General features: G+C 46.8%; 1 protein-coding gene across 3 annotated transcripts in view; it reads left to right on the forward strand.

The window, feature by feature from the left end:
* The window catches only part of NR1D2 (nuclear receptor subfamily 1 group D member 2), a 29681-nt gene extending 19012 nt beyond the window's left edge, over positions 1-10669 (forward strand). For all 3 annotated transcript variants that reach the window (XM_081521005.1, XM_081521007.1, XM_081521006.1), the window contains exons 7-8: positions 87-297; positions 7322-10669. In XM_081521005.1, the coding sequence (XP_081377131.1) occupies positions 87-297; positions 7322-7518 (408 nt within the window). In that variant the 3' untranslated portion in view covers positions 7519-10669. The remainder of the gene's footprint in view (positions 1-86; positions 298-7321) is intronic.
* The last annotated feature ends 12139 nt before the right edge of the window (positions 10670-22808 follow it).

Below are 22808 nucleotides of genomic sequence, written 5' to 3' on the forward strand. Positions count from 1 at the left end.
TCTCTTAACTGACTTGAATACTGAGTTATTTTCTCGTATTACAATTGAACTTCCCCATATACATTTAAGTCTTTTTCTTTTTCCAGGTTTTAATGGTACGGTTTGCGTCATTGTTTGATGCAAAGGAACGTACTGTCACCTTTTTAAGTGGAAAGAAGTATAGTGTGGATGATTTACACTCAATGGGAGCAGGGGATCTGCTAAACTCTATGTTTGAATTTAGTGAGAAGCTAAATGCCCTCCAACTTAGTGACGAAGAGATGAGTCTGTTTACAGCAGTTGTCCTGGTCTCTGCAGGTAAGGAAGCCGGTTCACAATCATGCCACACCTGGAATGTAGTGTGCAGCCTGGGGAGAAGGCTGCAGTTGACTCTGTTCTGGCAGGTCACAGAGGGACTAAGGCCTTAGGGAAGATGCTGAACTAGGGGTCTGTTGTTTTTGCATGATGAATTTTTTTTTTCCCATGACAGTTAAAATCAAAAGTGCTGTATAGTGATAAATGGATGTTGAGATCTGGCCTCATGTCTACCTCTCTTAATCTTTAGCTTGTGTTCATATTTTTTTTACAAGTCTTAATATCTCATGGATTTATTTTTTGGAGCATTGTATATCTCCAGGTAGGTGGTGGTAATCCAAATCTAAGTTTTAATTAAAAATACCGTGTGGGTTACTTGAAAGTGTTGTAAATATCAAGATGTATGATATTACTGTCTTCTGTTACAAAAATCAGAGAATTATGAGTTGTAGGCTCTCACTCAGCTTTGCTCCCGAGTTCTCTGTGTGGCTTGGTAAGTACTCGTCTCTCTCTGGGTCTCGGTTTCCTCGTCCCGGGAGGGAAGCGATTGTGCGTGGGAGCCTCACGAGCCGCCGGCACGGGGCAGACGCGAGCCTCTGCGTGAGCAAGTGACACGGCTGCTGTGTCCCAGCGTTTCCTGATGCTCGTGAGGCTCCCACGGTGTCTCCCAGTTCCCCTGCCACCTTGTCTTACACTGCGGTTGTTTCTGACCAGCGTAGCTCAGCTCAGACAGTAAGACAGGGGTTACCCCCAGTAAGAAATCGGGAACTGAGACAGTGACTTCCTTAGGAACATGTAAAAAAGTGCCAGCCATTTTCAGGTATCCCTGACTTTATTTTAAACCACTTGTGGAGAATTAGACAGTATTTTGACATGACTTACTTTAAGTTTCCCGTTTACTTCCTACGGTGTAAAAGACCTTGTGCTGAGCACGGGGAGGGTTGTGTAATCTGAGTATGGGCCCTGGTTATGGGTTGAGCTGTCAGTCAGTGACTCTTAGACCAGTAATCCCTGGAGAAGGTAAGTTCTTTGTGTGTCTTGAAGGGCCCGTTGCGCGTCTGTGGTGAAGACTCAGGCCATTTGTGAGCATTGGTTGATCACCTTTTCTGACCTGCTGTGCCTGCACTTATGGATAATATGATGGACCGTGCCAACGAGGGAGGCCTGGTTTCTTAGTAACTTTTCAATGCCTCTTGCTCATGTGTGTGTTCAGTCACTCGTCGTGTTGGACTCTTTGCGACCCTGTGGACTCCTGTCCGTGGGATTCTCCAGGCAGGAATACTGGAGTGGGTTGCCATTTCCTCCACCTGGGAATCGTCCTGACCCGGGGATCAACCCTTTGTCTCTCGCATGTCCTGCATTGGCAGGTGGGTTCTTGACCACTAGCGCCACCTGGGAAGCCTCTTGCACATAACCCACCGTTTTGCAGAGTCTCTTGATAAGTAATTAGTAATGGTTTGAGTTGGCATCAGGTTACTAAATGTACAATTGTGAAACTACAGGTGATCCATACTCGTTAACTTCTTTATCTAGTGAATGTGCCTGAAGTGCAAGAGGCTTGGAGGTGACAGAACAAGGTTGAAGGCACACGCTGTACGTTCCATTTGGAGAGACAGAACCAACACAGAAAGCTTTGTGTTCTAACCCGTGAGGTTCTGCCTGAGGTAGATGGGCATCTTGGGAAGGAAGAAGGCTTTGCAGGCAGCATGGTGGTGGAGCGGACCGTGAGGGTGGAGTGTCAGGTCTCCCCAGCAGAAGGTGAGGACGCCCGGGGCCAAGGGGCGGGAGGCGGGGTTCGGGAGCCCGGGACTGAGTGACCGCCGTGAGAGCCCACGCAGAGTGTTGTGAGATCGGGGCCTGGCAGCAGTGTGGCTCCGCGGTGGGGAGGGGCAGCTCCAGAGGCTGTGCGGGTGACTGCAGGGGTGAGGAGGCAGCGGGGAGTAGGGGCTGCGCTCCTGGGGCAGGTCAGGGGGGGACGACAGCCCCCCGCTCCCGGGGCAGGTCAGGGGGGACACGGCCGGGGTGGGGGGGCGCTCCCAGGGCAGGTCAGGGGGTAAGGACAGCGGCTCCCTGCTCCTGGGCCAGGTCGGGGGACACGGCTCGGGGTGCAGGGACGCTCCCAGGGCAGGTCAGGGGAGGACAACAGCCCCCCGCTCCCAGGGCAGGTCAGGGGGGACACGGCCGGGGTGGGGGGGGCGCTCCCGGAGCAGGTCGGGGGGGACACGGCCCGGGGTGGGGCGCTCCCGGGGCAGGTCGGGGGGGGGACACGGCCGGGGTGGAGGGGCGCTCCCGGAGCAGGTGGGGGGGTAAGGACGGCGGCCCCCCTCTCCCGGGGCAGGTCAGGGGGGACACGGCTGGGGTGGGGCGCTCCCGGAGCAGGTCGGGGGGTAAGGACGGCGGCCCCCCTCTCCCGGGGCAGGTCAGGGGGGACACGGCCGGGGTGGGGCGCTCCCGGAGCAGGTCGGGGGGTAAGGACGGCGGCCCCCCTCTCCCGGGGCAGGTCAGGGTGGGACACGGCCGGGGTGGGGGGATGCTCCCGGAGCAGGTCAGGAGGGGACACGGCTGGGGTGGGGGGTCGCTCCCAGGGCAGGTCAGGGGGGACACAGCCGGAGGGGGGCGCTCCCGGGGCAGGTCAGGGGGGACACGGCCTGGGGTGGGGGGATGCTCCCGGAGCAGGTCAGGGGGGACACGGCTGGGGTGGGGGGTCGCTCCCAGGGCAGGTTGGGGGGGCACTGCCGGGGAGGGGCGCTCCCAGGGCAGGTCAGGGGGGACACAGCCGGGGGCGGGGGGGCGGCGTTCCCAGGGCAGGTCAGGGGGGACACGGCCCGGGGCTCAGGGGCGCTCACCAGGCACCGTGCTCCTTCGTAGTTTCCACCAGGAATGTGATTTCTCTGTTGTTTCAGATTTTAACTTTGAGAAAGCCTTGTTTTGTCTTCTGATTATAAGAATGATGCAGGTTCTTTGAGAAATTAGACTGTCAATATTAAGATCAAAATAAGCGGTGATAATATCACTACCAAAAAAGAACACCATTAACGTTCGGAGTCCCTCTCTAGCCATTTACCCACCAACCCATTTGTCCATTTGCCTGCTTGTGGATGTATAGTACTCAAGGAGAAAGAGGAATTGTAGAAGATACGGACTTCTTATTTTTGTTGTCTATACATGAAGATATACAAGCAACACAAAAATATCTGCATCTTAAAATGATACATTGTTCCACTTTATGATAATATTCATATCATATTTAAATCGTTGTCACTTAAAAAGGACCAACTGTTGTTATTTTTAAAGCAGGAAAATAAAATCCAGTAACGGTGGAAGGGTATAAAATGGAAAGTCTCTTTATTCTCTTGCTAGCCTGTTCTTCAGGCGTGTTCTGATGATTGCTGATCCAACTCGAAATACTATCCTTATGCCTTTTTATTTAGTAGATGTAACTGATAAGTGATAGTTCATCTGGTAAAGAATCTGCCTGCAATCAGGAGACCCTGGTTCGATTCCTGGGTTAGGAAGATCCCCTGGAGAAGGGAAAGGCTCCCCACTCAAGTATTCTGTAGAGTCCATCAGGTTGCAACGAGTTGGACATGACTGAGTGACTCATTTTTCAACTGATAAATGAAAGCACCCTCTCATTTTTCCCCTCTCAGTTTTTATGTCCCCCCCCCGATTACTTTAGTTATTTAATGAATGTGATATGCCCACACTCGGCTCCTTCACTTGTCCGTAACCTCTCAGGAGTTCAGCTCGCGTGTCCTCACTGTCATCCTACTTTCTCCGCAGCCTGACTTCTTTTGCCCTAACGTTTCTTCTGTGGCTTCGAGAATGAAAACGTTTACATTCTGTTCTAGAGATGTGACCATCTTCCATGCTTTATTTATCAGTTGATTCTAAAAATTGAGCAGTAAAGCATCCGCGTTTATAGTGTTATGATTATGGGAATCGTGCGCATAATGTTCCCTCAGTGGGGCTGAAAGGGAGCATAGACTCTCCCCTCAACCTGTGCTTCCTGAAGGGAACGTTCCAGTGTCAGGTAACAAACGGGTTGTTTTTCTGTATTTTCTGCTAACTTCTTAGAACTAAGCAACATTATGGTTTGCTTTATATTCAAAATAGCTTTTGTTTTTCTTGGGATCTGCCCTTGCCTTCTGGTTTTTGTTTTGTTTTGGTTGTCATCAGACTACATGCTAGTTAATGGTCTCATTATACAGTTTTGTCTTCACGACAGACCCTGCGTGTGAGCGAGGACATGCTATCCTCAGTTACACAGGCGAGGAGTTTGAGGAACGGCAGGGGTGGGGGCTCAAATAATTTGTCTGGGGTCACATTTTTAACAGTTGGCTGGTCAGGCATTTGAACTCCTACTAGTCTAGCTTCAGAAGCCTACCCCCTGTACTGCTTGTTAACAGAACAGCTCTAGCTGCTGAGGGAGAGAGAAGTCTCATACTCTTCCTTGCCTGAGAGATGGGGAGAATCTTGATACGTGAGAAGAGCAGCTGCGCCCGGAAGGTTAGTTCTTTTTCAGGTTGTGTGAAGGGCAGCGTCGCGTCCAGGTGGAGGTCAGACTGGCCTGCGGGTGTCAGTTGTCCCCATGGGGGGCTTGTGGAGGGGATTTCATGTCCATCTATAGGACGACAGTCAAGGAGGAGTTCTCGCGAAATGGTGAAGGACGCAAAAAGCTGTGTCCTGACCAGCAGGTACAGCTCATAGCGCACCGTTTGGAAGATGAGTTTCCATTTCAGTCTGTGCCTGTAGTGTTGCAGTTGCTAGAGGATTGTTGTCTATGATCAGCTGTGTTTGTAGTTAGGTCCTCTGGCCTCGAAATCGTGAAACCATGGTTTTTTATGATTAACATTCTTAGGTACAGTGAAGGGAGTTGACTAGAGAGGCATAGGCCACTCAAAGTCAAGATAATCACTGGAGGATCAACCACATATAAAACTTAACTCAAATGTCCTTGGTACTACTGCCATCTATAGTGTTTTGTTTTTTGGGATCCTTGTCATTTTTTCCCAGTTGTTGTTACTGTAAATTACAGATGATGTAGTATAAACCAGTTATTTTCTTCTGTCAAAATACAGGCTCTAACGAGGACTTTCAGTTTGTCATGGTCACTGCTTATTCCCTAGCACCATACCAGTAACCTGGAGAAGGAAATGGCCGTCCACTCTGGTGTTCTTGCCTGGAAAATCCCCAGGACAGAGGAGCCCGGTGGGCTCTGGTCTATGGGGTCGTAAGAGTTGGACACGACTGAGCGACTACACACACACATACCAGTAACCACACTCACTCAAAAGTGTTTGGTGAATGAATTAGTGAATTGCAAAGCTGTTAAAGAAAGCAACTGCTTGAACATTAAAGGCAAGGGAGAGTCTTGGAAGCATTATTGAAAGCGTTAAATAGTTTTGCAGAGATGATCCTTATGATTGTATGGCCAAAGTCAAGTGTCGAGAGAAGAGATCTTTTGTCCATCTTACAATTTTGTGTTATAAGTTGATTTCCCTCCCTGCCACCCCCAACCAGTAGTCAACATTCTATTTGTTTTTGTTTCTTTAATAATTAGCACAGTTGTAGCAATAATCCAAATTTTATTAAATGTAATACGAAACTATTTTCATCATTTTTTTCCTGCATTGAGTTAATCAATCTCCTGTCTTTTACTATTAAATTGTCGTCCTTGTTTTGAGTGTTCCCATTCCAAGTAGCCTTTTTCAGCTACCAGTTACAATGGAAGACCTCCCGGATATCCTTGTAAAAAAGTGAAACAAGGGTGTAAATGGCCAGAGAATTTTGTTTCCTCGGAGAAGTTTTTTTCTTGCTAATTACAACCCCCTCTTCTTGGAGCCATTGAATATTTCTTGTGTACAACTGTCTCTTGTTGTAAAGGGAAGAAATAGCCCTTGCTAATGAAAAAAGCCCATGGTTTGGTTCTTTTAAAGGTAGTTTTCTTTATTGCTGGTTTATATTAAATCACTAACTTTTTAACATTTTTGTATGATGAATTTAATAAACACAGTATGCTAAATGAAAGTAAATGCAACTTAATACAACTATTAGTAGGGAGTTGGTGATGGACAGGGAGGCCTGGCGCGTGCTACAGTCCATGGGGTCGCAAAGAGTCAGACACAACTGAGCGACTGAACTGAATAGATAATAAAGTTGCATGCTGTGTTAGATAACTACTACTGCATAACAAGTTACCTTGAGATTCCCTGGCTTAAAAATGCGTACATTTATTCTCTCTCAATTTCTGAGGGTTGGGCTATGGGTGCCTCTGGCTCAGAGTTTCTGAGAAGGTTGTATTCAAGCTGTTGGCAGTCCATATGAAGGCTTCACTCGGGCAAGATCGACCTCCAGGCTTATTCACGTATCGTTGGCAGGAGTCGGTTCTTTGCGAGTTGTCCCACTAGGTGTCTTGGTCGCTGGCTGCTGTCGGCTGGAGACAGCCCTCAATTCCTGAGCACTTGGGCCACGTCTTAGGGCACCTCACATGGCATCTGGCTTTCCTCAGAGCGAGCAGTGAGAGATTGTCTGAGGTGGAAGCCGTGGTTTTTCCTGTGATACTTTATTCAGTAGTGAGTCTGGCCCACTCACAGGGAGAGGGGTCCACTCATGGGTCCCGGGTGCCTGCCGCCCGTGGTAACATGCAGATGTGGAATGTTCGATAGGAGGTGAAAATACACTTCCAAACCACACGACTCATCTCGTTTTGCTCATTAGAAGCAGTTGGAATTAGGTGGCATCAAATTTAAAAAATCAGAATCTCTAGATTTTTGTGAGCAAAGATACCTAAGCAGTATAAACAATTTTATCAGGTGTACTATGTGATATATATTTTATAATATGATTAATAGCTATAAACATTTGCCATTGGGATTTAAAAAACTGTCAGATATCTTTTGCCTTTGTTCCCATGTGTAAAGCTTTGCGTTGAGTTCATTAATGAGACTGACAAGTGCGAGTTACGTCTGTTTATCGTTAGTAACAGTGTCGTCTCCGCCTCCCCCTCTGTTCCTCGCTCTCGCAGATCGATCGGGGATAGAGAACGTCAACTCCGTGGAGGCTTTGCAGGAAACGCTCATCCGCGCACTAAGGACCTTAATAATGAAAAACCACCCAAACGAGGCCTCTATTTTTACAAAACTTCTCCTAAAGTTGCCAGATCTTCGCTCCTTAAACAACATGCACTCTGAGGAGCTCCTGGCCTTTAAAGTTCACCCCTAAGGCCTTCGCTGATGTAGACACGAACCGACCCAGGCTAACTGTACATTTTGTGCTGAAACGCGTGCCGTCCGCGGAGGTGGAAGAGCCCGCAGGCTGTCTCCGCCCTCGGGCGCAGCCATCCGACAGAGATTGCCTCAGCCCTGGCTAGAGGCCGGCCGCCCTTCCCGAGAGACCCGTCAGCTGTGCGGCGCTTAACTGGAGAAGCTACACTGAATTACAGTCACACTGAATGTTAGACTTTCTCATCTGCCAAAACCAAAAACCATTTTGATCTCCCTGTGACATAAATGTAATGCGTCATCACAAGTATCTGAGGACCTAAAGTTACCCCTCTGTGGTGGAAGTTCTCCTGTCAGATGGAAGCTTGATTTCACCACAGGACTCTAATCTGCTGGTTGAGGCCCTGCGAGCTAGGAGACCTCGGTGTGGGTGCCCCTGTCACCGTGAGCCTGCTCGGTCCTGGGACGCTCCCTGCTTGTGGAAATGAGAGCCAGTCCTTCCCCCAGGCCCACCTCACACATCCTAACCAACATCTGTAAAGCATCTTTACCTCTTGGGAGATAGGCACTATGTAAATACGGTAAAATTTTTGTTATAATTATTCATAATAATTACCTTTTTTTTGTTTTAACTTCTACTCTTTTCTGAGAAATCATTTCAGTCCACACCAATCTGCTATTCAGGGTTCCTGCATATGTGTGGGGTATCCTCTGGCACACACATATTCAAAGATTATGGGTACATTAAATACATAGTATGTGTACATAATATCTATGTGAATATAGTTATACATAAATATATCTCTTCACAATATTTTAAACTGTGAAGAACTTTATCATACAATAAACTTAAAACAAGAGGTGTCAAAAGACCCAAATTAGGTGCATTTTACCTGTTGATAACATAACCATTGCTTTAATTGTTTAGAGAGTAGAGTACTGAATTTATGCTCTATTTTTGTTTATTTAAGCAACACTTAATGTAAAACTGCAACAGGCAGTTGAGTCCAGATTTTCAAAAAATACGTATTTTAGAGTTCATCTTTAGTAAAATATTTTGGTTCAGGTACTGGTCATTTAAAGGTTCATTGAGATTCTTACCTTGTGCTAAAAAGATTTCATTGCTGCCCCTTAATATACATGCTGCAGCTTGATGATAAACATTTTGATTCTTTCTGGAGAACCAATGTTTAAGAAACCAGTTTCACATGTTGATGTGTGCCTGTGTGTGAATGTAGATGTACAAGTGTGTTCTGAAGCCACTTGTTTTGTTTTTTTCCCCCTAAATAACACTACAGGGATTTTGTCAAATTAGATTTAATCTATAATTTGAAAAATCATTTAGTGTGTGACCTACAGGCTTAGGAATAGTATAGTCAAACACATTTCATCCTTATTTCTGTTCTTGGGCTTTATTAAATAGGTAAGATTGGCCTTTTTATGGCAGTTGGAGAAAATCACCAGAAAGTTGAGGATTTTATGTATGTTTTTCTGTTGCCCTGGAATATAGCAGCTAATTGGATTTTTTGGGTGAAGATTGCCTTCTGTATAATTTTTAGATTATATAAAATTACAAAAATGAAAAGGTCCCCTTAACTGTCACAGCCTGTTACTTTAATGACATGTGATCAGAATGCCTTATTTTGTAACCTTGTTTAACTTGTTGCTACTAGGACTTGAATTTCTGTGGCACTAGTTAAGTAAGTTAAAAAAGAGTTAAACCCTCTCTTTAGTAAAGAGGAAAGGTGATGGTGATGTCTGTAGTACAGTGTAAACCATAATTGTGATTTACCTTAAATAGGTATGACTTTTATGGGATATACAGTATAGTTTTTGTGAATTCTTGACATGATAGCATTATCTTTTTATAATTTTTTTCCGAAGATAAATGCATAGTTTTCTTCTATGGGAAATAGAAACAGCTTTTTGACGTAATACTGAAAACCTCAAAGATCATGTTGTTTCTTAATTTTTGCCTTTTGCATAAGCCTCTTTATAACATATATCTTTAAAGCAGTTACTAAGTCTTTAGGAATGTGTAACCAGAACTATGTTAGTATTGCTTATAAAACTTTAGTTAGGTTCAATATATACATGTATACATCTATATATAGGTATAGAGATTTGCATTTTGTCTTGTAAAATTTTATTTGAACAAATTCTTCCTGTAGGTAATGGGAAACAAATTTAATAGTTCATATGCCACTCTTAGCGTTTCTATATTTGAAAATAGCCCACAATTGAAACTTGTAATTCTAAAGTTAAACCAGCAGCCTATTACAAGCACATTCTTTGATCGAGTCATTGGTTATAAACTTTTTAAATGCGGAGAAGACAACCAGTTTGGGGAACTTCTGAGTTGGTGGGACACTGTCGATTAATTAACAATGTACTGTATGAGTTAAGTGATGCTTTAACTCTGATTTTACATTTTAAAGTTAAGACATGGGCATTATGTCAGCAAACTTAAGGGCATTATGTCAGCAAGCTAAAACATTTTTTCTTGTGCTTTTAATGTATCTCCTTACATGATCTGAGAGATGTTTCAAGCTTTTAGAGAGAAATAGCTGAGGAAAAGGGGAAACATCTTGGGATGAAGCTTTTCCTTATGGCGATGGTTTAATTACAGATTCAAAAATCAGAAGGAAATTTCAGTGGATTAAGTGTATAGCTTCTGTAAACACATTTCAAGAAATTATCATTGTAACTTGATAAGATACGATTTATTTTATGTAAACATCATTGCAAAGCAAGGAGTAGCCGCTCAGCTAGATTTATTACTGCACGAGAGTAAGTCCCTATCTCAATTATTCATTTTCTTTTCCAATATAAAGTTTGCTGAATGTACAAGAAGAGTTTATCACTTAGGGTATAGAATTTTTTAGGGGTTGGGGGGGTCTGTCAGGTAATTATCTAGAAACAAAGATTGTCTTGGTTTGATCTGAAATGCAAAACTTGAAGCTATTCTTGAACTAAAATGGAAAAATAAAATGGCTATTGTTTAAAAGAAAATAGAACTATATTGTTGACAAGATATGAATTAAGTTTATTTTCTACAAACTGTTATTGATGAAGACATGGATAATACGTTCATGTTTCTGAAAAGTAATCTGTACATGGGGGGAGGGAATAATAAATATTATTTCTAACCAGGTGTGGTTTTTGGTATTTTCCTATCCCGAGTTTTTTGTAAGACCATCTATAATTACCTTACTGCTTTTCCTTGAGCAGAGCAGGGTCTCTTTTATGTAGATCTCTGATTCAGCATGGGGGGAGGTATAAATATGCAGGACTTGTTAAAAAAGGAGACTTCAGAGTTTGTTTAGAGATTCCAGCAAAGACTGTTAGTTTTCTGTGATGCCAGCTGAATAGAGGTTTGCTGTGTGAGATGAGGTGGTCTTCCTGGTTAGGGGATGGAGAGAGGCTGGGTGGAGGACCTGGTGTAGACAGGGCTCGGCTGTGACCATGAACTGGGTCGGGAGCCTCCGCGCTACCACCGCCTCCTCTCGCCTTAACTAGGCGTTGTGGCCATGCGGGCTGCTTAAACCAGCGTTTCCCGCAGTTGTTCCAAGATCAGTAATTATCCCCTACTTTCCTGTAAATGTTAATTGATGTCAGGTGGGAGACATGCGCTTCTTGATGAAATGAAGGTGGAAATACTGGGTTAACCAAGGTTACTGAGATGTCTTTATGGCATTCGTGTTCTCTGATGAGCAAATGTGCATCTGTCCTTTAAGGAAGGGTTTAGGGGGATGCACATTTTTCCGCAAACGTTCTCCACCAGATATACACCCCCCTACACCCCATTTTTTCTGTGCTGAGCTCTTCTACGGCTCTTTGGAAAGTGTGCTTTCAGGAGAAAAGTCCCTGGTAACCCACTTCAAGTTTTGATCAGGATGTTGATCATATTCTGTTGAGTACTGTACAAATTTGCATTGGGTTTTGCCCCTTTTTTGCAGAAGATGAGAAACAATGAACTTGAAATAAACGTGTGGTTGATGGAAAGCAAAACAGATGGAAATCCTTGCAAGTTTTGGAAATACTGCTGCTAACTGAGTAAAAACAGCCAATTCATGGATCTGGTGTTAACTTTAACATTCACTCAGGCCTATTAAAACTTATTACATTTGCTTTTCTTAATTCTTAGTTTGGGGGCTTCCCTGGTAGCTCAGACGGTAAAGAGTCTGCCTGCAGTGCTGGAGACCTGGGTTCAATCCCTGAGTCAGGAAGATCCGCTGGAGAAGAAAATGGCAACCCACTCCAGTATTCTTACCTGGAGAATCCCATGGACAGAGGAGCCTGGTGGGCTACAGTCCATGGGGTCGCAAAGAGTCAGACACGACTGAGTGACTTCACTTTCTTTCTTCTAGAAGTTGAGGAACAACTATGGCCTGTGTTCTAGGAGCCTTGTCAGAGTTGCCCTTCACAAGTGGGAAAGTTGCTGGCCTTGGGGTGATTTTCAGACACCAGAGTAGTAGATCCACTTAGAACACTTTGAATCCAGTGTGTGTAGGAGCCATGAGTGCAGACTGGGAGGAAGCTCAGAACCTCTCCAGAGCCCTTTATGCGGGGCACATTCCCCAGAAGGTGAACGTGATCTCAGGATGAGCATTGCCCCTGCATTTTAACACAGATAACTCAAAGAGAGTGAGCCCAGTGTTAAAGACTCCAATACAAACCCAGGACGACCGTGTTCTTAGTCGCTTGATTGTGTCCGACTCTGTGACACCATGGACTATAGCCTGACAGGCTTCTCTGTCCATGGAGTTCTCCAGGCAAGAATACTGGAGTGGGTTGCTTGCCCTCCTCCAGGGGATCTTCCTGACCCAGGGATTGAACCTGGGTTTCCTATGTTGTAGGCAAACTCTTTACTGCCTGAACCACCAGCGAAGCTGGCACATAGAACTGAATATGACCTTCTAAGGTCTGTGAGGTAAGCTGTCTTCTCATCTGTTGCTTCGTTTTTCTCTGAACTCTCCTTATCCTTAACCTCAGCGGTTCCCCCCCGCCCCATTGCTTTGTTGCTTTGCTTGTACATTTTCATCTGTTTTTCCCTCCTGCAAGAGATACTTCATTTCCTGTGCAGACTCTGCAGTTAAACACAAGTAGGGTAGTTTCCAGGCTGGAAAGCACCCACACTTGCGTTCTGTCTTGACCGTCTTTCTGTGTTTGCCCCCCCGCCCCACCCCCCACCATTACAGCGGCTGCTCTTTTTCAAAGTTATTTTGTCGGACAGGACTTTTGAGGAATAAACTGATGGTTTATTTCTTCATTACTTACATTTACTGGACGTCTGTTGTCTCAGGATTTTTTATTTTTTAATGCAAAGTGAGGTTCCATGAAAATCCAGGGCACCAATCCAGACAGTGTTGTGAAGGCGTGTGCCTGTGGAGCAGGTGGTCGCTAGTCACAGCAGCCGAGTCCTGCAGCTGCTGCCCTCACCCTGCTGTGCACGGGCCAGCTCGGGGGCTCTGAGGTCTGGTGTGACCTGGTCAGGGATTTAGGGACCTGGTTGGTAGAAACACAACCATTATTAAAAATTAAGTTATGTAAGTTTACAATTGAGTTATATTTGAAGGGGTAATACTCAAAGCTCATCTCTCCCTAATTAATTTATTATTAATGCTTTATGTGTGTGTACGGTGGGTTAAGTGCATGGTGGGAATCCTTTATGTCAGCGTGTTTCTGCACACCTTCCTATCTCCCTGCCAAGGGATTCTCTATACCATGAAAATCTGCACATGCTCTGAATCAGGGCTTGATTTATTGTTTTGTTGATTTTCTAGGCTTGAGAAAGTGATGGAGAAAATGTTAAGGATACAGATTAAACTTAGAAGTGTCTCACGTCTTCTGCCGTTAACCATTGCAAATAGCATAGAAAAATGAAGAAATAGTCCAGTAGTTGAAAAGTATTACCTGGTTCAGCAAAGAAATTTCTCACATCATTGATAAGTCAAGTTCTGATGTCGTTTTTATTGTTTGTTTTATTGTATTGGAGGAGAGCATGGCAACCCACTCCAGTATTCTGGCCTGGAGAATCCCATGGACAGAGGCCCCTGGCGGGCTACAGTCCATGGGGTTGGAAAGAGTCAGACATGACTGAAGTGACGGAGCATGCACACAATTATTGTATTAATATATTTAAAATATCAATCAGCTTGCCAGAACTATGTTTGTCAGTTGCAACTTTGGCAAAAATAAAAGCATGCATTCTGTGAGAATCGTTTCTATGGAATTTACAGTAAAGAGGATTGTACACTTTATATATTGTGTGCTATATAGCCTTTCAATAAGAACAATAGATATGCACTCATACGTATGATACTCCTCCTCAGGGAGCTAGCTGTGAAACACTACCAGCACACCACTGTTGCTTAACCCCAAGAGGTAATTCTGTTTTTCTAGATGAAGAAACCTAGACTCAGAGTTTAACTTGTTCAAGTTCGCACAGCTACTGAGTGGAGAGTTGGATTGCAAACCTAAGATGTCTGGGCCTTGGAGTCTGCTCTCACGTGCTTTGTGTGACAGAGAGGCCCAGGCCTGGGGTGGGAGTGGTTTTTAGTAAGTCTGCTTGGCTCTGTGCAGATGCGGGCTGTTGAAAGGGGAAGCTCTTAGGCAAGGACTCAACATGTAATAGTCTAATGTTAACCCCCAGCCCCTCAGTAAAACGTTCTCTCATCTGTAGAAGGAGGGAGTGGTTGCGAGACTAAATGAGAGGTAGTAAAATCTTGGCCAACAGTGAAGCCTATTCAGACATGAGGTCACTGCCCATCAGCAGAAGGAGGAGAGAGGGGTGGGCCCCAGGGGAGGAGGCTTGGGGGGCTCTCTCGGGCTCAGCCCGGGGGCGGGTCTCTGACAAGCCCCAGAGAGGAGGCTTAGGGGGCTCTCTCGGGCTCAGCCCGGGGGGCGGGTCTCTCACAAGCCCTCGGGGAGGAGGCTTGGGGGGCTCAGCCCCGGGGGGGCGGGTCTCTCACAAGCCCCCAGGGAGGAGGCTTGGGGGGCTCTCTCGGGGCTTAACCCCGGGGGGCGGGTTTCTTACAAGCCCCAGGGGAAGAGGCTTGGGGGGCTCAGCCCGGGGGGTGGGTCTCTCACAAGCCCCAGGGAGGAGGCTTGGGGGGCTCTCTCGGGGCTCAGCCCGGGGGGGGGGGTGGGTCTCTCACAAGCTCTCAGGGAGGAGGCTTGGGGGGCTCTCTCGGGGCTCAGCCCGGGGGGGTGGGTCTCTCACAAGCCCCAGGGAGGAGGCTTGGGGGGCTCTCTCGGGGCTCAGCCCGGGGGGGTGGGTCTCTCACAAGCCCCAGGGAGGAGGCTTGGGGGGCTCTCTCGGGGCTCAGCCCGGGGGGGTGGGTCTCTCACAAGCCCCAGGGAGGAGGCTTGGGGGGCTCTCTCGGGGCTCAGCCCGGGGGGGTGGGTCTCTCACAAGCTCTCAGGGAGGAGGCTTGGGGGGCTCTCTCGGGGCTCAGCCCGGGGGGGTGGGTCTCTCACAAGCCCCAGGGAGGAGGCTTGGGGGGCTCTCTCGGGGCTCAGCCCGGGGGTTGGGTCTCTCACAAGCTCTCAGGGAGGAGGCTTGGGGACCTCTCTCGGGGCTCAGCCCGGGGGGGTGGGTCTCTCATAAGCCCCAGGGAGGAGGCTTGGGGGGCTCTCTCGGGGCTCAGCCCGGGGGTTGGGTCTCTCACAAGCTCTCAGGGAGGAGGCTTGGGAGGCTCTCTCGGGGCTCAGCCCGGGGGGTGGGTCTCTCACAAGCACCAGGGAGGAGGCTTGGGGGGCGGGTCTCTCACAAGCCCCAGGGAGGAGGCTTGGGGGCCTCAGCCTGGGCGGCGGGTATCTCACAAGCCCTCGGGCTGGAGTGAGGAGACGGGCGCTGAGCGAGTGGCTCCTGGTTTACACCTTCTCAGCTGGAAACTGCGCTGTCATGAAGGACTGACTCAGTGAGGACCTCAGCCTTTGCACACGGCCGATTTCCAGTAACTTCCTCAGGAGCATCTGAAACAAGGGACAGAGGATGACCAGGTCCGTATCTTGCCACCTGCCCCTCAGGGAGGGTCCTCAGTCTTCAGGTCGGCGCTGGCCTTGCCCAGTGTGGACTTCTACCGCAGAGGCTGCAATCGTTGGCTTCAGGCTTCTTGACGGTACAGACAACTTCCGTATCCTCAAAGGGAAGCATTCCGTGTCTTTTAGTTTCGAATGTTCTCAACGTTTACTGAGGTTGGAGGTTGGAGGACACCTTTCTTGTCACAGTTTGGCTCTTCGAGGAGTCGAGGGCGTTGAACCCTGTGCCCTCCAGCGTCGCTTCCAGGGCTGACCTTTGTGACGCGATAATCTGGAAACAACACAGAAGAACCGCCGGAGTGGAGACTGTGCTGGGGGCGGCGTGGGCAGAGAGCACCGCTAAAGGGTGACGCCGGGGGGACGTTGCGCCCTGCCGGCCGTCTGTCCACGGGCCTCCCTCCCTGCCTGTAGCTCCAAGCCACCTCTCGAGGCTCGGGGACAGAGGTGTGCAGGGCCTGGGCATTGTGCCAAGGAGTTTCATTCCCCCAAGGTTCATTCCCCCCCTTCGAGAAGCCGGAGGAGGCCCCGGGCAGGAGAGATGTCAGGAGCGCCCAAAGAGCAAGTTTTTGTAGTAGGAGTGTAAAAGAGTGTAAAATTTTTGCAGTTGATTCTCTCATCGCCTCACCTACATCCTTTTAATTTTACTCCAGCCCTCAAGGAATTCAGAGAAATTTTTTACCGTGTAAAACCAAAACTTCCAGCTACTGTCATTTTCCAACACTCTTGCTGGTAATGTCACAAGAATCTTACAGGGAACACCCAGATGCCTACAACCCGTATCTTACCATCGTCATTCTGTGCTTCTTACACGTCTGTCCACCCTTCCATCCATCCATCCATCTTGGTTTTTTAAAGATCATTTTATTTATTTATTTATTTGTTTTTGGCGGTGCTGGCTCTTGGTTGCTGTGAGGGCTTTTCTCTGGTTGCAGAGGGTGGGGGCTCCTCTCCAGTTGCAGTGCGTGGGCTTCTCGGTGCTGTGGCCTGCCTTGCTGAGAAGCACAGGCTCTGGGGCTTGGGGGCTTCAGCAGTTGGGGCCCCCAGGCTCTAGAGCACCGGCTCGGTGGTTAGGACGCATGGGCTTAGCAGCTCCACGGCATGTGGGATCTTCCTGGATCAGGGATTGTGATCCCATGTCTCCTGCATTGGCACGCAGATTCTTTACCCACTGAGTCACCTGGGAAGCCTCATCTGGGGTTTAAAAAAAAATACTTTAATAAAGTTAGCTGCAGTCATCAGAAAACTGCCCCCTAAGATTTTCAGCTTGCATACAGTTTGCTAGAGTTGAATATTAATTTTTCAGTTTGTTCCTTTGATGTAAAGTTTACAAGGAAATGCACACATCTTTGGGTATAGTCTCCACTCTGCGTGACAGGCATTCTGCCCATGCAACCCCAAACCCAGGTGAGACAGAGAACATTACCGTCACCCCCAAAGTCTCCTTGTACCGCTTTCCAGGAGACAATAACTATTGCTCTGATCCGTATGTTGCTGCATAGTATCCCTTTGTAGGGGTGTACCAGTTTATTTTTCTATTGATGAATATCTGGGCTGTTTCCAGTTTGGGGTTATTATGGATAAAGCTGGTTATGAGCACTCCTTCGTATTTGCATAGCTCTACAGAACGACTTGATCCCAGGGTAGAATTCGAGTTAGGTTCCAAGAGTACAGGAAGCAGCACATAGTGGAAAATGCAGTAAGCCTCCTACGTATGAACGTGCTCCATTCCGAGAGCACATCCATAAGTCCAATCTGTTCCTAAGGCCAACAGAGTTAGCCTAGGTACCCAGCTACCACAGTCAGCTATTACTGCTGCTTTTACATTTGCTTCTGGACATCCTGGGCTTGAAATAAAGATACTGTGCTGCTATACTCTGGACAACACTGTACAGCAAAGTACACAAAAACACAGCCACTTGTAGCAGACGCACACATGTGACAATGTACACCAGACACAAGAACTAAGAAGTGATTGGACATGCGAATGCATGTTCACATCTTTGAAAATTCGAAACTTGAAGGTTCCTTATCTAAAGGACTTCCTATATAAGAAACAGATTTAAATCCTGAATTAGTCCTTTCTGTTTGGGGTCTCATGGAAAGAGCAGTGCATCAATTAGAAGATGCTTAAGACTTACCTAAAAGGGATGAAAGCAATAAGGATATCTGTTACTTATTTCCTGCACAAGATCTCTGGAGGCAGGGCAATTCCAGGCTCATTCAGTGGCTCCAAGTGCCATCAAGAACTCAAGAGTACCCCTCACACCCATTAGATGGTTGTTGTTTATCAGACAAACAGAAAAACAGAAAAAGAAAATGCGTGTTGGTGAAGATGTGAAGCTTCAGAACCACTGTGCGCTGTGGGTATTAAGTGGTGCAGCTGCTGTAGAAATGGTGTGGCAGTCCTTAAAACTTTTAACATAGAATTACCGTATGATCCAGCAGTGCCAGTTCTGGGACTATACCCCGGAAGAATTGAAAGCAGCATCTTGAAAAAGTAGTTGTACATCCAGATTATAGCAACCTTATTCATGGTAGCCAAAGGATGGAAGCAGCCTAAGTGTTCACTGACGTCTGAATGGATGCACAGCACATGGTTTATATGTATGTGATGGGGATACTATTATATTATAACGATTATAATTTTATATAATTTTTATAAAATTATAAAACACAAATGTATGTGATGGGAATACTATTATATTATAACAATTATAATTTTATATAATTTTTATAAAATTATAAAACACAAATGTATGTGATGGGAATACTATTATATTATAACGATTATAATTTTATATAATGTTATATAATTTTTATAAAATTATAAAACACAAATGTATGTGATGGGAATACTATTCAGTCTTAAAAAAGAAAACTTCTGACACATCCCACAACTAGGATGAACCTTATGCCAAGTGAAATAAGCCAGTTATAAAAGGAAAAATACTAAATAATCCCACTTATATGAAGTACTTGGAGTGGTCACATTCACAGAGACAGAAAGTAGGAAGTAGAATAGTTTTTTCTTGGGAATGAAGGGTCAGGGTGGGGCAGGATGGTGGTATTTCAGAGCTTCAGTTTTGCTAGATGAGAAAAATTCTGGAGACAAAATCCTAATTGAGAAAGACCCACGCACCCCTGTGATCATAGCAGCACTCTTCATAATCAACATGGAAATCACCTGAAGGTCCACTGGCAGTTGAGCGGATAAAGATGTGGTACACATGTACAATGGAATATTGCTCATCCAAAAAAAAGAACGAAATGATGCCACGTGCAGCAACGTGGATGGACTCGGACATTATCATACTAAGTGAAGTCAGAGAAAGACAAACACCATATAATATCCCTTATATGTGGATTCTCAAGTATGACACAAATGAACCTATCTATGACACAGAAATATTCTCACAGATGTAGAGAATGGACTGGTGTTGCCAAAGCGGGGCGGGGGAGGGCTGGAGAGGGAGGCAGGGGTCAGCAGATGTGAGCTACTTATACAGGAGGGACTCTCCTCTGCTGTCCCACGGCAGAGCACAGGGCGCTATATCCAGTACGCGGAGGTAAACCACAGTGGAAAAGAATATGAAAAAGAATGTATGTCTTTATAACTGAGTCACTTTGCTGTACAGCAGAAATTAACACGACATTGTGAAGCAGGTACACTTCAAAAAACGGATGAGAAAACAATTCTGGAGACTGCTTGCACAATGATGTGATTGCACTTAACACTATGGAACTATATACTTGAAAATGATTAATTTTATGATATATGTATTTTATCACAATTAATAAAAACAAAACAACAACAGAAGTTTCTTTGTCATCTTGTGCATGTTTGTAACATTGCAAGTGGGCACCTTGTCAGGCATCACGGCAGAATTACTGTGTCTGGAGGAGAAGAGGAAAGACCTTCCTCATCTGTATTGGGGACATTTTTTTCAGAAGGAGGTTCTGACAGACTACATGTTTCAGCTGCCACTGGCCAGTTGGGTCTCATTTGGCAAGAGAACCTGGAAAACAAACATATACTGTCTTTAACTCTCTGTAGAGAGCATCAGGCTCTCCTGGAAGGTACCAGGGGTTGGAGGACGGCTGTGAGGTAGGAAAGCAACGGTATTGTCTTCTGTTAATATGGAGGCTATTAGGGCGGAAGGCCCTCCTTTGTGAACTCATCAATGACAGCAACGACCGGTCGTGACCAGACCAGCCTCCCTGTTGATGCAGAAAGCATGCTCTTTTGTTGTTGTTGTTCGGTTGCTAAGTCATGTCCAACTCTTTGTGACCTCATGGACTGCAGCACACCAGGCTCTCCTGTCCTTCACTATCTCCTGGAGTTTGCTCGGGTTCATGTCCATCGAGTCAATGATGCTATCTAACAATCTCATCCTCTGCTGCCCCTTGCCTTCAGTCTTTCCCAGCATCAGGGTCTTTTCCAATGCGTCTGCTCTTCGCATCAGGTGGCCAAAGTATTGGAGCTTCAGCTTCAGCATCGGTCCTTCCAATGAGTATTCAGGACTGATCTCCTTTAGGATGGACTGGTTGGATCTCCTTGCATTCCAAGGGACTCTCAAGAGTCTCCTCCAACACCACAGTTCAAAAGCATCAGTTCTTCAGCACTCAGCCTTCTTTATAGTCCAACTCTCATATCCATACATGACCACTGGAAAAACTGTAGCTTTGACTAGGCAGACCTTTGTCAGCAAAGTGATGTCTCTGCTTTTTCAATACTCTGTCTAGGATGGTGCTCTTGGCTTACTGCTAATAAACACAGGACTGAGGCAAAAGTTCAAATGAAGGCTGCTAGCCTGTTCCTCGTTTTCCGCACCTCTGCCTTTATTCCATAGCAAGAGAAGCTATTTTTTTTAAAAGGAATTTTGTTACCCTGCTGACTTCACACTGGTGTCTTGAAATTGGTCCCAGCGGGAGTGTTGATACTGTGGAAACCAGTAACACTGTAATAATTACTGTATTACAGTAATACAGTAATACAGATTAGGGCTCCTTCCACCCCAGGTAGCAATGCACTGCTCAGAGCTCTAGATCCTGGCCTTGTGGTTCGACTGTGACAGGCAAGGAAAGAGGCTTGTGCAGGTCCTGGAAGCAGTCCAGGCCACTCGGGCAGGGGGCTCAGATCTGGAGCTGATCTAGAAGTGGGCGCCCTTGGCAGGGGTGAGGGGCCAGAGGAGGGACAGGATTGGGCCTTCTGAAGTGTGACTCGGGGGCAGGGCCCAGAGTTGCCCGGGCTGTAGGGAGGTCAAGAGAGGGCGATCCTTCTGTCCCCTCCCTCCAGTCCCTGTCTCTGGCTGGGTGGGGCAACACCTCCTGATGACCGTCCCAAGCCGGTGTAATAATAGGAAGGAACAACTCTGAGTCCACATGAGCTCTGCTTCTCTCTTTGTTATTGGAGTATAATTGCTTTACAATGTTGTGTTAGTTTCTGCTGTACAGCAAAGTGAATCAGCTGTACGTACACATATATCCCCTCCCTCTTGAGCCTCCCCTCCACGCCCTACCCACCCCTCTAGGTCATCACTGGGCACCGAGCTGAGCTTGCTCTGCTTTACAGCAGGTTCCCGCTAGCTGTCTGTCTTACATATAGCTGTGTATATGTGTCACTTCCAATCTCCCAATTCCTCTGCCCCCTCCCTGTGTCCACACATCCATTCTCTACATCCACACTCTATTCCTGCCCTGAAAATAGCTTCATCTGTACCATTTTTCTAGATTCCACATACATGTGTTAATATACAGTATTTGTTTTTCTGTTTCTGACTTAAATCACTCTGTATGACAGACTCGAGGTCCATCCACATCTCTACAAGTGGCACAGTTTCATCCCTTTTTATGGCTCAGTAATATTCCTCTGTGTGTGTGTGTGTGTGTGTGTGTACACCACACCTTTATCCACTCATCTAACCTTTGTATTCTATTGCTTTTGCTTTAGGTTAAGAATGTTGCCTAGAGCCTGAAATAGACAGGACAGCCCATTCTCAAGGCTCTGACCTTTAAGGGGATAACACTTTTCCATTTGTATAGCAATGAAAAATTTCACAATGGAGAATAACACTTGTCTTGTTGGAGGTTTACAGGAACATCGTGGCCAGCCCTACATGGACAGCCGTAAGAACAAAGGATTCCTGCACAAAGAAATTTGTAGGAACCAACCATGCCCCATCCTCACCTTGCTTTTAAAAATGCTTTGCTGAACCCCTTTGGGGAGTTCGGGATTTTGGGGGGCCTGAGCTCTCTGTCTCCTTGCACGTTCCTGCGATAAACCTTTCTCTGCTCTGAACTCCGCCGTTTTGGTTAGTTTGGCCTTGCTGTGTGTTGGGCACGTGAACTGGAGTTCGGTGACACGGGGAGGACTGAGCTCAGCCCCCATCTACCCTCCCGATGACCTTGTCAATGCAGGGAGGACTGCTGGTCCTAACTAATCAGAACCAAGACTCATTCATGGCCGGGTTGTAGTAATGGACATGGCTCCCGTGTCCTCAGGATTGAGACTGCTGAAACTTTGTGACGGTGACCGCCCCTGGGACGAGCACACCCAGGCAGCTCACCTCCTGTTACTGCACCCGAGTGAAGCTCAGGTTTGAAAACTTCCTATTTTAGACTCGGGGGGAGGGAGCAAGAGGCCTCCTATCATGATTCTGCCTGACTAGAGATAGCCTTAACCTTGAATTTGTACCCCAAGACAGTGGTTCTTCGGACGCAGCCCTCAAACTGGCAGCACCAGCATCACCTGAGAACGTGTTAGAAATTCAGGTTCCAGGGAGTTCCCTGGCAGTCCAGTGGCTAGGACTCTGCACGTTCACTGCCCAGGGCTCGGGTTCCATCCCTGGTTGGGGAACTAAAATCCCGCAGGGTGGCATAGTACAGCCAAAAAGGAAAAAAAGAAAGGTAGGTTCTAGAGTCTCCCCTAGATCTCCTGGACCAGAAACTCTAGCTGGGGCCTGCCAGTCTGCGTTAAGAAATCCTCCGGGCGACTCGGCAGCAGTTGATGTTTGAGTGCTGCTGCTCGGCAGCTCACTCCAGTCTTCCTGCCTGGAGAACCCCACGGACGGAGGAGCCTGGCGGGCTACAGTCCTTGGGGTCACACAGAGTCGGACACCACTGAAATGACATAGCACAGAGCTCTAGAACACAGGCTGGTGCATTAGTTTGCAGGGCTGCTGAAACCGAGCCTGACAGACTGGGTGGTAAACCCACAGAAGTTTCCTTTCCACGGTTCAGGAGGCA

Source organism: Giraffa tippelskirchi, chromosome 8 (genome assembly GCF_054371585.1).
Source record: "Giraffa tippelskirchi isolate mGirTip1 chromosome 8, T2T-mGirTip1v1.2.pri, whole genome shotgun sequence".
In the NCBI taxonomy this organism is placed as follows: domain Eukaryota; kingdom Metazoa; phylum Chordata; class Mammalia; order Artiodactyla; family Giraffidae; genus Giraffa; species Giraffa tippelskirchi.